Source organism: Pelmatolapia mariae, linkage group LG16_19 (assembly GCF_036321145.2).
Source record: "Pelmatolapia mariae isolate MD_Pm_ZW linkage group LG16_19, Pm_UMD_F_2, whole genome shotgun sequence".
In the NCBI taxonomy this organism is placed as follows: domain Eukaryota; kingdom Metazoa; phylum Chordata; class Actinopteri; order Cichliformes; family Cichlidae; genus Pelmatolapia; species Pelmatolapia mariae.
In genome coordinates, this window is record NC_086241.1 from 70,072,836 (window position 1) to 70,090,132 (window position 17,297).

The window sequence follows — 17,297 nt, forward strand, 5'->3', positions numbered from 1 at the left end:
GGTGGACATCCCTGGTTAGAGGGTTGCCAGGTGTGTGTGTGCGCGAGAACACAGACCCTCTGAGGCGGGTGGAGTTCAGCTTAGTTTATTGGGAGGAACAGGAAACACTCGAACAGGACAAACTTTTTTCCCTCTGTGCTCGCGTCGGTTCTCCGAATGTTCTCATCCCGTTTGGAGAACGTGTTGTGTGAATTTTATAAAAAGTAATAAAATAGTGCAACTTTTTAAACTTTATCTACATATGAACATCCAACGGATCACTTCACGGTCAACGAGTCCAGACACAAAGTTTACACATTCACAGCCAATCAGAGTGCAGGAAACCAGGGAGGCTGCTGATGACATCATCACAGGTGGAACTAAACGAGCCAATTGGATGCACTGTACAGAACCCAGAGTCTGCAGAACACGCTACTGCACCTGGATGAAGGTGAAACCACCTGTTGCCATGACGCCATCCCTCTGCTTTCTGAACGCAGCTCCGAAGTCACGGCGAACATCATCAACAGGAGCTCCAGTCTGAACCAGAAATGACCGGACCTAAGTTTCCAGGTACGGTCTGGGGTCAGGTTAACGGAATTGTTCGTCCTGTTGTCCTCAGCAGGGCGGAGTCAGAGCAGGCGCCCCCTGCAGGTGGCAGTGTTTACTACAGCTGTAAAGTCCAGCAGAAACCTGAGGGGGGCGCCGAAAGTGCAGGATGGTGTCAGGTACGTCTGTCCGCAGCACTGCCTCACTCCACCTTAAAAGTCAGCGTGGTACAGACCAGGTGCTGGTTCCGGTCCAGGTGTTTACTGGGGGGCTTTGGCTCCGTCGGACGCCTCAATACCCAGCAGGGCCTGGACCGCCTCCAGTGGCACGCCCTCCGGGGTCTGGATGTGCATGGTGGTTCCATCTGGCCCGTTAACGATCACAATCCCGTCTGAGCCCGGTTCTGCCAGCTGCACCGTCAGCCCCTCCGTCTGGATGTAGATCTCCTCGCCCTCCTGCACCTCTTTGGCCTCCGAGGAGCCCGACTCAGGGTGGGAGGGGCTTAGAGTCTGGATCAGGCTGGATTCAGGCTTGATGACAGATCCGGGTGTAGGGGCGGGCTCAGATGACTTTGTGTCCGTGGGGTCACTGGGACCTGAACCCAGAGCTTTCTCCAGCTCCGTCACCCGGGGTCCGATGTCTGTAGAGCTTGACGCCTGTTCCTGGTGGACGTCATGGTCCTCACCTGGGGTCACTTCCATAGGGGTGTCAGGGGGCGGGGCCTGTGAGGAGCTGTGAGAAACACATTGCAGTGCAGTGAGACAGGAGCACTTTCCAGAAGTGACCTCACCTGAACTCGATTTTCTAGAAATGGCCGAGTAAAAATACATTTGCCACATTACGGAAACCCTGACCTCACAGGTCACCTGTGATCACATCATCACCTCAGGGCGTGGCTACCACGCACATGTACTCAGCAAACAGGAGGTAGAGACAGCTCACCCGGAGGAGTCAGCAGAGACTGTCAACAGTCTGGTTCCCTCTGGAATCACGAGAGGAGCGACAGAGACCGAGCAGGACTTCAGAGGGGTCACAGAGGTCACCGCGGTCCCACCTGGACGGACGACATGCAGAGAGATTAAGAAAGCACACATAGATGTTTTATCTGCAATTTAGGTGTAGATTAGGACATTCCAGCCATACCTGTTTTTGGCGTCTCGAGGCCATTGTGATGCACTGGGACGCTGTTCTCCATCTTGAACCTCTTGGATGGCGGCAGCATCTTAGAGTTCTGGGAAGGAGACTGATGCGGATCAGAACCATACCTCTAATCTTCAGGTAAAACTCAGTGGGAAGCTGTGGTCGACCTCAGTGTCAGCTACGACTCTAAAACTGTGATTGGATGCTTAGACTGACCGCCTGACCATACGGGGACGTAGGCTGATCTTGTTATAACAACTTGGATGCAGGTGTGCTTACCTCCATGTATCGCACGTTCTTATTTGTTGAACTGGAGCCAGGAGACGCTCCAGGAACCACCTTCATCCTGTTCACCTCGTCCAGGATCCCTAGAGACCTGGCCACCTGAAACACAGCACGGTCTGGGTCACCTGTACGCCGCAGTCCACTTGTAACAGCCGTTCTGATGTCAGCATGGGCCTCACCTCGATGTTCCTGATTTCCAGTGGCGTGGCTCCACCCTGCGGGCTGCTGATGTAATCCTGGGCGGCCTGCCTCACCTGAGCCTGCAGGGACTCGAACTCACGGTAAATGTCTGGGAAATGAGTTCGACCCGGACCGCCGCGCTCCACCTGGAACAGCCAGGGCACATGATACACTGCAATAGCTGCACATCATTTACAGAGAAAATAAGAGTCAGTGTGATGAGAGGGCAGCTCAGTTTAAACTGTCAGGATATTTATTTATTACAGCTGTTTGTAATAACATGCTCCACTGTCTTGTGCTCACATAATTTGCTCTGGAATTAATAAAGTATTCTGATTCTGAGCCCCTGATGATGTCACAGATCCCAGCAGGTGTGGATAAAGGTTCCTCCTTCGTGTGTGCGTACCTTTGCCAGCATTAGCTCCCACAGACTCATCACTTTGGTCAGACGAGGAAGAACGATGTCCATCAGCTCCTCATCCTCGCACTGCTCCACCACCTGTGAGCGACGTGATAGGACACTCAGGTGTTAGCACATCAGGTGACTACACATTAGGGCTGCCACAAACGATTATTTTGATAGTCGACTAGTCACCGATTATTTTTGTGATTAGTCGACTAATCAGATCATCATCCATTGGACGTAAAACGTACAGCTTATTGCACCAGCAGCATCTGCTCTTATATAACTATCATTAGCTTACAGCTTTAAGTGTTTAAGGTATGTGCTAACTTAAAAATAAAGACAAGATGATAGTTTATTAAATTTTAATGAAATTTGCAGATTGTTTCGGTGAAGTTTAATAAACTCCTTGCTATCTAAAATATAACAGGACACCGGAGTATATTCTCGAGCATCTCACACTTCTGATAATCAGTTGCCTGCTTGACGTTTATTCAGCTGTGTAAAAACTATAACTTTAATCTCAGCCAAACCGATTTACTCAGGAACAAATAAAATACTGAAAAAAAGCCAAACAGTAACATTTTAAGTTATCTAAGTGACTTATATATCATGTTTAACCTGAGTAGCGAAAGGTGGCGGTGGGTTTGAAAACGATTTGCCGGGAGTCCGGTGTTCTCACGGGCTCTAGTGAGCCTTGCCCCCGGCTAGCTATCGAGCTAGTGGGTAACAGACGTCTCCGAAAACGTCGGAGCGCTTTTGAAAATATGTGGTGTCTTGATAAACTGAGCAGATATTTGAGGTTTACACAGCTACATTCTCGCCTGAAAATATGTTAAACGTTTATTTTGTGACCCAGAAAGAATAATAAGAGTAATATTAAAACTAACTAGCTGCCGCCATTGCTGGAAACTGAGCACGGCCGCGCTATGAATTCTGGGACAGAGCTACTTCTTCTTCTTCGGGGTTTAACGGCAGCTGGCATCCTTGTACATGCAGTGCTGCCATCTTCTGTTTCAGTCCGTTATTACACTCTTAAATCCTACTACTTATTTCTGCGTCTTTTGTGATCTTACAAAGCTTCAAACGACGCGTCGACTATTAAATCAGTCGTCGACGATTTTGATAGTCGACTAATCGTGGCAGCCCTACTACACATAAATCAATATTTTTGAAGACCTTTACTCTGAAAGGAGCTGCTTCCTCCACCTTACCTCCTCTAGACGCTCTCGTCTTCTCTCTACCTGCTGCTCTGCTGTTGCCATGGTAACACCCAACTTCGGAGGTCGACCACGACGACCTCTCCTACTCACGAGGCCCACGGTCACCTGCGAAAAATGAGCAATCAGATTCACCCGAGTGCTAACAAAGCAGGACGAGGTTTCTGTGCAAACTACTGTCCAGGTGAGCTCACCTGGACAAGTGACAGATGTAGTCAAAGGTCTAATAAGAGTTGAACAAAGTCTATTTACAGCAAAGCATCCCCGACAGCGCGTGAGGTCGCATATTGTGCCGTTTGTCCCATCACAGACACCGTACACAGAATGATTACTGTGTTTTGCCATTTTGTAGGACAATACTACTTTGTTGCTTTTATTTTGAAGGCAACATTTAGCCTTTTTTATTTTAAGTGCGTCTGTGCGAGCATGAATGCAGCTTCACTGCAAATGTGTCAGAGCCCATGTTTCTGAGAAATGTGAGTTTTCTGAAAGATGAAAGTAGACTTTTTAGTTTGAATCGGGATAAAGCACACCTGGATCACCAGGCGAAGTGACATAGGAGCAGGCAGCAGTGCACTCTCTGCCAGGGACCTCTGAAGCACACGCAGGGTGAAGTGAGTGAACTGAAGCGGGTTACAAAGCAGCAGGTGTTTGTGCCAGGAGTAAAAATGAACTGAATCACAGCTGGAGTTTTGTTCTTCACTCAAAGAGGAAGAAGCTTCTGCTTCTCAGTGTCACCTGTGTGCTCTCCACTGCAGACATTGAGCCCGACTGTAATGTTGCAGGGAGCAAATTTCTCTCCCTGAACAAGAAGAAAGAGCTGAAAAGCTGAAGTCCTTCAACTGCAACAGAACAGCGACGGCACTTTCAAACTCTGGGAACGATGACGACCAGCTAGCTGTAACGTGAACTCTCACCGGCAGCCGTTCATCACTTTCATACTCCATGAGCAATCTCACCTTAGGAGGCGGCCCCAGTGACCGTCCCCGCCCTCGTCCCCGACCCCTTCCTCGCCCTCGTCCTCGGGGACGGCCGGGGCCCCGATGATGGAGGCCTCTGAGTCCTACAGCTGCTGCTGGACCCCCCTCCACCTGCAGACGGACAACAGTCACCTGAAGCTTACTGTCGACAGCTGTTCCTGAGCGTTTGAGCTGCAGGAAGGACTAACCAGCCATAATAAGCTGGTTAGTTAACAGCTTATTAACTGTACACAGACAATAAGAAAATAAACTGTAGGATGACACAGATCTCTGCTGTGATTGGTGGATGATTTCTCACTTTATTTGTTGCCGTGGCAGCAGGTTTGTCATCCTTATTTTTCTCCTCCTCCTCCTCATTGACAGCGACTGTTGCCGTTTCCTCTGATTGGCTGTTGTCTGGAAGGGGGTGCGGTGTGTTCCCCGGTGGGTCGCCGGGTGGCTCTGGCTCCCCGTGAGTCGGGTTCAGTTTGTAGTGGCGGTTCAGGCCGCCAGCACCGATGTAGGCCTTGTCGCAGGTCTGGCAGCGGTGAGACCGAGACTTGTGGCTGTAGGTGAGGGAGCTGCCGGGCGTGGCGCCATCCTTCCTGCTGCCCTCACCGTCCTCCTCCTCCACGCTCATGTCAGAGTAGTCGTCTGAGTCGGACTGGTGACTTTCGGCGAGGTCCTCTGTCTTTATGAACTTGTAGTCTTTGGCTTTGTACTTCGGTGGTCTGGAGACCCGCCCGGACCGGGTTTGGACCTTCATTGCTTTTTTCTCCCTCTTCTTTGCCTTCTTCTCCTTCTCTTTTTGCTCACTTCTGTCCTTAGTGGGAGGGTGTGGGGCTGCAGAGGGCGTGGCCACCGTGACAGATTGTGCAGCAGGCGCGGCGGTCTGTACTGGGACTGCCGTGACTGTGACAGGTGGTTTAAGGGGACTTTTACGGGCAGCAGCCATCGTGCCGTTAGCAGGTGTTTTAATTAATGGAAAGCTAACAGTTTTAGCCACAGTAGTGGGTGGAGTCTTAATTATTGAAGGGATTGGGGTCTTAACAGTGGGTGCCGTGGACACTCTGATTGGTGTTGCCGTGGGTTTCTGACCTACGCTGGAGGCAACTGATGCCGTCTGGCCTGTCAGCTTGTGGACCAATGGTAGCAGTGAGCCGACCACGGGGGCGGGGCTCTGTAGCAGCAACTGGATGGGCGGGTCTCCAGGATTCTGCTGCAGGAAGAACTGCTGACCCTCCTGACCAACCACGGGCTGGATGTGGATAATCTGAGTGCTGCTCACGCTGCCATTGGCTGACAGCTTCACTTGCGGCTGAGTGACCGCCTTCTGCTGAGTGGTGGAGCCAGGCTTCACTTCCTGTTTGGGAGGCACCTGGATCTGGATCCTAACGGGCTCCGACTGAAAGGACAGACACACAGAAAGTAGATAAAAACACATGATGAGTGTGATTATTCAGAGATTTGTTACCATGGCAACATTAAGATCACAAACCGAGTCGATGAAGAAGTTGGTTTAAGGATTCCTGAAGAGTGTATGGATAATGAAAATGGGCTGATGAGTTCTTATGTCAGTGTGAAGCATTTAAAAGTTCTAAAGGCTCCAAATGTGAAAAGATTGAAGTTCTATGTGAAAATTCACAATCAAACCCGTTTTTATGTTTCTGAACCTGAAGTTGAAAAACTAAGCATGTGGTTAAGTAAACAGCAGGTAAACATGTTCAGAAACATGGAGACGGCAGCCCACTACGAGCTGCTGCTGTCACGTCTCACCTGCATCACCTGTCCAGGCCCCAATCGAGTTGGATTTTCTCAGCATGGATCTTCCTCCATGTAGCTCTTCATTTGCAATTGCACTCCCATCACACTGCTTTCTGCTTTCCAACTTCCCTCTGTCACTGATATTTCAGATCTCATCTGTAATTCAAAACCTTCTCCTTGTCAGCTAGACCCCATTCCTACAGTTCTGGTCAAGGCCTGTCTACCCTCTTTGCTTCCCCTCATACAATGATGTCAATAAGTATTTGATCACCCTGTGATTTTGCAAGTTCTCTTACTTAGAAATCATGGAGGGGTCTACAATTTTCAGCATAGGTGCATTTCCACTGTGAGAGACAGAATCTAAAAAGAAAAATCCGGAAATCACATTGTATGATTTCTGAACAATTTATTTGTGAATTACTGTGTCAAGTATTTGATCACTTGCTTATCAGCCAGATTTCTGACCCTCAAAGATCTGTTATTTTGCTTTCAAATAGTCCAGCTACACTCTGCTCATGATTCTAAATTAGTAGCAGCTGTTTGAGGTCATTAGCTGTCATAAAGACACCTGTGCACCCCACAATCAGCCAAAGTCTAAGTAGCAACGTGGGCAAAACCAAAGAGCTGTCAAAAGACACAAAATACAAAATTGTAGACTTTCACAAAGCTGGAAAGGGACTACGGGGCAATTGCCAAGCAGCTTGGTGAAAAAAGAACAACTGTTGGAGCAATTGTCAGGAAATGGAAGAGGCTAATGATGACTGTCAATGTCTCTCGGACTGGGGCCCCACGGAGGATCTCTCCTCGTGGGGTATCAATGATGCTAAGAATGGTGAAGAATCAGCCCAGAACTACATGGGAGGAGCTGGTCAATGCCGTGAAGAGAGCTGGGACCATCGTTTCCAAGGCTACTATCAGTAATACACTACGACGTCATGGTTTAAAATCTTGCATCACATGGAAGGTTCCCCTGCTTAAGTCAGCCCATGTCCAGGCCCGTCTGAAGTTTGCCAGGGATCATCTGGATCACAGGTGTCGAACTCCAGGCCTCGAGGGCCGGTGTCCTGCAGGTTTTAGATGTAACCTTGATACAAGACAGCTGATTGAAATGGCTAAATGACCTCCTCAACATGTCTTGAAGTTCTCCAGAGGCCTGGGAATGAACTAATCATTTGATTCAGGTGTGCTGACCCAGGGTGAGATCTAAAACCTGCAGGACACCGGCCCTCGAGGCCTGGAGTTCGACACCCCTGATCTGGATGATCCAGAGGAGTCATGGGAGAAAGTCCTGTGGTCAGATGAGACCAAAGTAGAACTGTTTGGTCTTAACTCCATTCGCCGTGTTTGGAGGAAGAAGAATGATGAGTATCATCCTAATAATACCATACCTACAGTGTGGGGCTGCAAGCATCATGCTCTGGGGGTGTTTTTCTGCACAGGGGACAGGACGACTGCACCGGATTAAGGAGAGGACGAACAGGGCCATGTATTGTGACATATTGGGCATAAACCTCCTTCCCTCAGTCAGAGCATTAACCTCCTAGGACCTGGCGTCCACATATGTGGACATCACATTTTGGGTTATTTAGACCAAAATACTCAATTTTGCTCTACAAGGGCCTGATATCCACTTACGAGGACATTATACTGCTACTGTTCTATCAACATTTTTTTTTTCTCTTTTTTTTTTCCAACAATATCTTTATTGCGTTTCAAAATTACATACAGAAATTGGAGTGCTTCCACAGCAAAGAGAACATCCAGGGCAGCTAAATTATTGTACAACAGTCACTCGCCCTCCCTGGCAAATCAAACACTTATAAGATGTTAGAGAGCAACAGTGAAGTGGAAGTACAAACTATATGACCCGTAAATAATAACTGAGTCAAACAAAGGAAGAGAAAAAAAAACAAAAAAAACACAACACCCCCCCCCCCCCCCCCCCCAAAAAAAAATAAAAAAAAAATACATACAATAATAACAATAATAAGCTTCTCTATTTCCGAGGGTTGCTCAACACCAACTCGGTTACACTATTGTGCATGGTTCAAAGTTACAAACTCAAATGTATAAATCACACAGCATTAAAGATCAAGTATAAAAAACATTAATTTAGGAAACTGCAGAGGACCACCAACATTTACACCCCATCTGCCCCATCCACCATACTGCCAAGATCCATATTTCCCATATATTGCATAAAGGAACCCCAGATGTTTTGAAAAAGTGGTAGTTTCCCCTTGATAATGTAAGTGATTTTTTCCATAGGTAAAGTTGTGGACAATTCCTTAATCCAGTTAATGTATTTTGGTTTACTGGTCTTCCTCCATGAGAGTGCTATGACTCTTTTTGCCAGCAGTAAACATAGGTCCAGGGCGGTAATTACCTTTCTAGACATAAGATGTCCATCAGGATATAACCCTAAAATAAAAAGTTTAGGGTCAAGAGCTAATCGTGTACCCAAAATAGTATCCAGAGCTTGTTTAATCTCTTTCCAAAACCGTTGTACTTTATTGCATTCCCAGACACAGTGGAAAAACGTCCCTTTCTCCTCACCGCACCTGAAACACAAGTCTGGGGTATCACCATTATACTTATTAAGCTTTTCTGGAGTCACATACGTCCTCATTAGCCAATTATATTGCAATACTTTGAGACGAGTACTGGTAGTTTGTGTTTGTGCTTCAGCACATGCCTTCTCCCAGTCTTCGGAGGATAAGTCCTCCCGTAGATCTTCCCTCCAAGCATTAAGTTTTCCTAAAGAAGATTCAGGGGATCCCTCTACTAACATATTATATAATTTGGAGATTATTCCTTTTCCAAAGCAATCTCTTTTCATTTCTGTTTCCAGAGTGGAAAACGGAGGGATTGACAAACACTGATTTTGAGATGATCTAATAAAGTTTCTCACTTGTAGATATTTAAACCGATGTTTGCATGGGATATCATACTTGGAAATCAACTCCTCAAATGACATCAAAATCTCACCCTCTGATCCCGCGAGATCCCCTATTGTCTTTAAGCCTTTGTCAGCCCACTTCCTAAAACCAGGGTCTGCTCTGCCTGGAGGGAAAAATTGATTACCCCATATTGGACTAAGGCGTGCGAAGGAGGTGGGTTCACCCAGGTATTTTTTAACCTGATACCAGATCATAGACATATTTCTGACTATAGGATTTTTTGTCTGTTTTTTCAACATTTTGACTTTCGCTGAGTATAGGTACTGGGGAAGGGGAAGAGGCACTGAACTGTTTTCCATATTTGTCCAAGGCGGGGGGGATTTATCTGTAAAATAATACATCATAGTCCTCAATTGGGCTGCCCAATAGTACCAAAGTGGATTGGGACATTTGAGGCCTCCCCTGTCATACGGTAAGTACAAAAGTGATAAACGGAGCCTTGGTCGTCTATCATTCCACAAAAAGCGTACAAAAATTGTCTTCAGGTGTGAAAATAAGTTAGCAGGGGGTGACAATGGGATGTTCTGGAACAGGTACAAAAGTTTGGGCATTATGTTTAATTTGAGAACATTAATTCTCGCTATAAGTGACAAGGGCAAGGGCTTCCATCTATCTAGGGATGAGGTGATTGAGTCTACCATAGGGGTGTAGTTAACTCCAACAATATCTCTCAAACATGGCACTATCTTAATCCCCAGATAAGTAAAACAGTCTACCATTTTGAATTGGAAAGGATTTCCAGCACCCTCCCTCTCTCCTGAGTTAAGTATCATTAGTGAAGATTTTTCTTTGTTCACTTTATATCCTGATATCCGTCCGAATATGTGTAGTAGATCCAGCAAGGCTGGGATAGACTCCTTCAGCATTTTCAAGAAAAGAATAACATCATCTGCAAACAAGGCAATTCTGTGTTCCTGTTGGTTTACCGATAGACCAGTTATGCTCTTATGGGACCGCACTGCAATGGCAAACGGTTCAATTGCTAAAATAAACAATAAAGGGGACAAAGGGCACCCTTGCCTACAGCCCCGTTTAATTTCAAACGGCTTAGATATAATTCCATTTGTCAGTATTTCAGCATATGGCTCATTATATAAAAGTCTAATCCACCGACAGAAATTATCCCCACAGCCAAATCTTTTTAATATTTCAAATAAATAAGGCCACTCAACCCTATCAAAGGCCTTTTCGGCATCTAATGATAGTAGAGCAGTGTCCGATTTTCCCTCCTGACTATGAAGAATATCCAACACTCTCCTCACATTATGAAATCCCTGTCTGCCCGCAATAAACCCATTCTGATCACAGGCAATTAGGTCAGGTAAAGATCTCTCCAGTCTTCGAGCCAAAATTTTGCAAAGTATCTTGAGATCCACATTAAGAAGACTTATCGGTCTCAGGTTACCACATTTATTGCACGGTTTACCAGGTTTGGGCAATAAAGTTATCAGGGCCCCTCTTAATGAAACCGGAAGGATTCCCTTTTCAAATGAATCCGAAAACATGTCAAAAAGAGGGGACAGCAGTTTAGTTTTAAATGCCCTATAAATTTCTGTCGGCAGCCCATCTGGGCCTGGGGCTTTACCTACTTTCAAATGGTCTATTGCTACAGATATCTCCTCCTTTGTTATAGGTGTATCAAGATCTGCGCTCATTAGTCCTGAAATGCTGGGCAACTGAAGGGTATCCAAGAAGAGATCTTGCTCTTGTCCCATGTGTGTTATGTCTGAGTTATATAACTTTTCAAAAAAAACCTTAAAAGTTTCATTAATTCCTAGAGGGTCGACAATAACCTGTCCGTCACTGTTTTCAACTGAGGCAATGTTTTTCTCATTCTGTAATTGACGGAGGCGCCAGGCTAATAATTTCCCGGGCTTTTCCCCTTGATCATAGAATGTCTGTTTAAGACGTAAAAGATGTGAGGCTGCCTTAGAAGCAGAAAGTTCATTATACTGTGTTCTTAGTAACAGAAGCTTTTGATGGACTCTTGGACAAAAACTTTGAAAATATTCTCCCTCAAGCACCTCAATCTCTGCCTCCAACTTTTTTGTTTCCTGATAAGTTTGCTTTGCTCTATAACTTGTGAAGCTAATAATCTGACCCCTTATGTAGGCCTTAAAAGCTTCCCATCTTGAGCAGGGTGATGTTTCATCCCTATTAGTATCAAAAAATATGTTTATTTGGTTATCTATGAAAGATATAAATTCTGGGTCCAGGAGCCACTTTTGTTTAAATCTCCACCTAGGGGGATCTCTCTTCAGTCTCAGATCCTCATATATTAACGAGTTTGGCGAGTGGTCAGATATTAAAATATTATCATAGTGACAGTCCTTTATTTTATAACTCAAATTGGTAGAAACTAAAAAGTAATCAATACGCGAGTATGATTTATGTGTATGTGAATAGCAGGAGTATTTTAAGACCTTAGGGTTCATATCCCGCCAAATATCCCTCAGATCAAGTTCTTTCATAAAATGTTGAATAGTTTGCCTACTTTTAGGATGAAAGAGATCAGTACCCGAGCTCCTATCCAACTCTGGGTTCAACGTACAATTAAAATCCCCTGCCATAATGAGGCTACCAGACAGACATGATACTGTAAGAAAAAGATTATGAAAAAACTTTGGGTCGTCAATGTTCGGAGCGTAGATATTTATCAGGATTATTTTTTCCGTAATAAGAGTGCCCTGTAAAATAACATATCTCCCAGCCTTGTCTTTAATAACCTTTGTCACCTGAAATGGTATAGATTTGTGGATCAAAATCATAACACCTCTTGCCTGAGAAGTGAAGGGCGCAGAATATATACTGCCTTGCCACCTCCTCCTAATCTTCGCCTCTTGACTAGACAACAGGTGCGTTTCCTGCAGCAGCATGATGTCAGAGTGCATAGAATTCAGTCTAGACATTACCTGTTTCACCTTCTCCAGTTTTTGTAGCCCTCTGCAGTTCCAAGAAGAAATTTTAATTCTTATCCCACCAGACATAACATATAACACTGAATGAGCTTCCCAACACATTTGAGATATTAAAGGACAGAGAAACAAATAATACCTGAATGTCAAAAACCACATCCATAGCAATGAATACTGAATATGCCCCTTTAACTTGAACTTGGGCACCCATTTCCCTCCCCCTATACATATTGGCACCTGTCTAACAGCTAAAGGTTGTTCCACCCAAAAGCGAGGATCAACCGACTGTGCCTGAACACTTTCCCCTTACCCCACTCCGCTATGCGACCAAAAAAAAACTCGTTATTGAATACGATAAGGAAATCAGGGTACTAACAGTGGCTGTAAACCTCCGGACCAGTAAACAAATAAGTATAACAAACTGGTCTTTCTCTCTCTCCCTCTCACTTCTTTCTAAACTTAAAGCTCAGTAATCATCCCTCCATGCCAGCACACTGTAATATGACCATGATTACATCATCTCACCCCAGTTCACTTTCCGACCTCAGAGCCTTCACAAAGTTCTCCGCTTCACCTGGCAGGTTAAAGATGCGGGACTGTCCGTTATGTGTCACTATCAGTCGCGCAGGAGGAATCATGCCGTACCGGATACCCATGGAGCGAAGCTGTTGTCTCACGGCGTCAAACTCTTTCTGTTTTTTGTGCACTCCAGTCGCTAAGTCCTCATAAAATCTCACCGGGCGGTTCTTGAAAAGAATCTGTCCCTTTGCCCTGGCAGCTCTTATCACGGTCATTTTATCCTTGTAGTTTAGAAACTTCATGATCATAGTCCTTGGTGCAGTGGTATTTGACATATTCTTCTGGCCGACCCGATGCGCTCTCTCCAGCGTCAGAGCGGTCCGTAGCGGCGCCAAGTTCAGAGCCTCTGGTAGCCAGTTTTCCAAGAAAGCGCACGCATCTTCTCCTTCTGCGTCCTCGGGCAGGTTAACAAGTCTCAAGTTAGATCGTCGCGATCTGGTCTCCAGATCCAGCACTTTGTCCTCGAGGTTTTTGTTGTTATTTTCAAGAGTCCGTACCTTTGCCTCCAAGGTGGTAATGCTATCTTCTGCTGCAGATATCCGGGCCTCCGCCTCGCTGACCCGCTTGACACACTCATTAACATCCTTCCTCACGGTTTCTATTGCTGACAAAGTATCGTCAAGCTTGGAGGAAAAGTCGGATTTCAAGCTTGCAATAGCCGTTAATATTACGTCTGAGCCTTCGGCCGTCTCTTCCTTCTCAGTCGGCTCATCATTTCCTTCCTCCATCGCCTGGCTAGCGTTGATACCAGTCCCGCTATCTTCACGGCTAACGCTAGCTTCACAGCTAGCCTCAGAGGTCAACTCAGAAGTGAAGTTAGATAATTTCGATTGAGTCAGTCTACTAATGTTTTTCCCGGGTTTCCTTTGCGAGAGAGGCATCACAGCTGTCCTAGGTGTCGTTCAATGTCTAACAAACGAGTATTATTCAGGATTTTTACAGAAAGATAGCGGAGCAGAAGTGGGCACGTCCTTTCAGCCAGCCGCCATTACCGGAACCCCCTATCAACATTTTAAATGAATATCCTCATATGTGGCTCTTATTTTTCTTAAAAAGAAAAATAAGGTAAAACAAAAAAACTGGTAATTCTTTGTTTTTACATTCATCGGGTCCCAATCAGCCCAAATATCAAAGAGAAATTAAAAATGCATGCTGTGGAAGAGTTCGGGTCTTAGTAGGTTAAAGATGGGTCGTGGCTGGGTCTTCCAACATGACAATGACCCAAAGCACACAGCCAAGAAAACCAAGGAGTGAATAAGCATATCAAGGTTCTGGAGTGGCCTAGCCAGTCTTCTATTGGATTTAGCCAGTCTAAATCCAATAGAAAATCTTTGGAGGGAGCTGAAACTCCGTGTTGCTCAGCGACAGCCCCGAAACCTGACCCATCTGGAGAAGATCTGTATGGAGGTGTGGGCCAAAATCCCTCCTTCAGTGTGTGCAAACCTGGTGAAGAACTACAGGAACTGTTTGACCTCTGTAATTGTTAACAAAGGGATCTGTACCAAATATAACTTTTTTTGACTCAAGTGATCAAATAAATTCACAAATAAATTGTTCAGAAATCATACAATGTGATTTCCAGATTTTTCTTTTTAGATTCTGTCTCTCACAGTGGAAATGCACCCATGCTGAAAATTGTAGACCCTTCCATAATTTCTAAGTAAGAGAACTTGCAAAATCACAGGGTGATCAAATACTTATTGACCTCACTGTATCTGCTATCATCTATTCTTCACTTACCACTGGAACTGTTCCTGTTTCCTTCAAAGTTGCTGCCATCACCCCAATATTGAAAAAAAAAAAAACCAACAAAAAAACAGGTCTAGACCTCAATAATTTTGACAATTTTTGTCCTATTTCCAATCTACCATTCCTCTCAAAAATTCTCAAGAAGATAGTTGCCACACAACTCCACTCACACTTAACTAACAAACGCTTAACCAGTTCCAGACTGGTTTTCTGGTTTAATCATGATTCTGCTCTTCCCCCATCCTCCCTCGCCCTCTGTTTAGCCGAACTAAATTCATGGTTCTCTTCTAATTTTCTTAAACTCAACAGTAACAAATCCAAGCTTGTCTTGGTCGGCTCTAAATCAACATTATCCAGAAACAACAGTTTCTCTATTACAATCAATACTCAATCAAAAAAAAAACAAACTCGCCGGTCTCCATTTCTTCCTCTGTGAAAAGTTTGGGTGTCATCCTCGACAGTACTCTATCTTTCGATTCACACATCAATAATGTCACTCTGTCTGCATATTTTCAATTGCGCAACATTAATCGTCTCCGTCCTTTTCTCTCCCCACATGCCGCTGCCATTCTTTTTCACATGCTTGTTACTTCTCGGACTGATTACTGCAATTCACTTCTTTTTGGTCTTACTCAAAAATCCACCCACAAGCTCCAACGCGTCCAGAACTCTGCTGCCCGTATCATCACCAGGACCCCTTCTGTCCACCACATCACTCCTGTCCTGCAGCAGCTTCATTGGCTCCCGGTCAAATATCGCATCAATTTCAAAATGCTTCTGTATACATTTAAGGCTATTGAACATCTCTCTGATTTGGTTCAGATCACCATTCCATCTCGGCGTCTTAGATCTTCTTCTCTCTCTGTCCCCTCTCCCCGTCTTGCCACCATGGGCAGCAGGGCTTTCAGCTGCTCCTCGACTCTGGAATTCCCTTCCTCCTGATATAAGAAATATCACTTCATTCTCTCTTTTTAAGTCTAGACTCAAAACTCACTTGTTCAAAAAAGCTCATCCCACATAACACTCTGCTATTTCAAATTTGTTTTATGTCTTATGCTCTTATGATTGTGTAAATTGCTTGCTTTTATTATTCTGCTGTGTACAGTGTCCTTGAGTGTTCTGAAAGGCGCTTTCAAATAAAATGTAGTATTATCATTATTTTTATTATTATGTGACCGACCTTTTTCTGGATCAAGGGGATCGAGCTTCCCGTCTGCATGGCCACCTGCTGGGCCACGCTCTTCAGCTGCTGGGAGGCGTTGTTCGGGGTCTTCGGGTTCTGCTGGGGGACCTGGATCTGCTGCTTTGGGACCTGTTGCTGTGACACCTGGACCTGGACCTGCTGCTGCTGGGACTTGGTGACCTGGTTGATGACCTGCTGCAGCTGACTCGGATCCAGAGCTGCGCTGTGAGCCGGTTTGATCAGCTGGCCCTGCTGGAGCAGCTGGGCCGCCTCGGTGTCGGAAACCTGGACCACCTGCTGCTTGGTGAGCTGCTCCAGCAGCGCCTGCTGCTCCTCTGCCGTTAGCCCGGAGCTCTCCACCAGGCTGCCGTCTGGCTGCACGTACAGGATGGTGGTGTTGGCCAGGTCGGTGAACTCCGTGGCCACCAGGATGCTCTGCTCCTCCGGCTGGCTCGGCAGTAGCTCCGCCAGCTGAGCCCCGGACGCCACCGGTACACTGTGGCCCGGCTGGTCGCCCTCCGTGCCGGACACGGGCTTCAGATTGCCGCTCTGGTTGCCGGCCGCCGCTACGTTCTCCCCGGGCTTGCTGCTGTGAGCAGCGGGGGTTGCTGGTGAGCCGTCCCCGGGCTGGGCGCTCAGGGCGGTGGGGGGCTGATCCGCGGCCCCCGACGACTCCGGGGCTGTTATTGTTCTGTCACCCTCGCTGTCCGCCATTTTGGCTGTGAGGTTGGAGTCAGTGCAGACACTTGGGGGATCAAACCAACCGGATCGATCGATCGATTACACCGAATAAATACTGATTTATGGACGCTGTGTGTGCACGAAGCGGAAACGCTCCGCGGGGATGAAGGACGACATTAACGGGAGCAGTGATACCGGGAGCGCTGACGGTTAGCGGGGGAGATTTGAACTAGCCTAGCTTAGCCCGAGCAGGAGCGGGAGCGCGCATTTCCCGGAGCGGATCCAGTGTTTCACCGTGAAAAGATCCGGCGTGGGTCATCTTTAAAAAAGTTTAAAATCACTTTAAAAGTGTGTAAAATCACTGCCGAATTTATTTCACTGAAGATTAATAGAAAATAAAATCGCAATTTACATTAAAGATACCCTAAGCGTTTTAAAATAAAGACATTTTGACGAAAAGCTGTTTGTGAGCAAACAGCACATTATGATTGATTAGAGTTTTGTATACCGGATATTTCTCTAATTTCATCTTTATATTGATTTACTTTTATAAATGTATCTCCAGAAAACACACACACAAAATCAAGTTAAATTAATCCAGTCATTCATTTTTCACCAGTTTTACTCGTCTGTTCCAGTTAAAAATATTTGTAAATCGGATCCAGTTTCCCTGTTTTCCAGTCAGCTGTCGTCGAGTTTCCGTTTCCGGTCATTAAATTCTGAATGTTTTTTGTTTATTTATTAATTATAA

General features: G+C 45.8%; 1 protein-coding gene across 1 annotated transcript; it reads right to left on the bottom strand.

Annotated features, from left to right (window-relative positions):
- Positions 1-69: 69 nt before the first annotated feature.
- znf839 (zinc finger protein 839) lies at positions 70-16,819 on the bottom strand. The gene is made up of 10 exons (XM_063497936.1): positions 15,863-16,819; positions 5,035-6,120; positions 4,716-4,847; positions 3,751-3,864; positions 2,540-2,632; positions 2,133-2,279; positions 1,948-2,052; positions 1,672-1,759; positions 1,471-1,582; positions 70-1,260 (listed from the first exon to the last, which is right to left on the bottom strand). Exons 1-10 carry the CDS (start codon positions 16,577-16,579, stop codon positions 789-791), a joined length of 3,066 nt encoding a protein of 1,021 aa, XP_063354006.1. The 5' UTR covers positions 16,580-16,819; the 3' UTR covers positions 70-788.
- Positions 16,820-17,297: the final 478 nt, after the last annotated feature.

Coding starts and splice junctions, on each gene's coding strand:
- znf839 (XM_063497936.1), bottom strand. CDS start 16,579: ATGGCGGACAGCGAGGGTGACAGAACAATAACAGCCCCGGAGTCGTCG. Junction 2,633..3,750: donor GACGAGAGCGTCTAGAGGAG/GTAAGGTGGAGG, acceptor CGTCGCTCACAG/GTGGTGGAGCAGTGCGAGGA. Junction 2,280..2,539: donor GGGAGCTAATGCTGGCAAAG/GTACGCACACAC, acceptor TGGCTGTTCCAG/GTGGAGCGCGGCGGTCCGGG.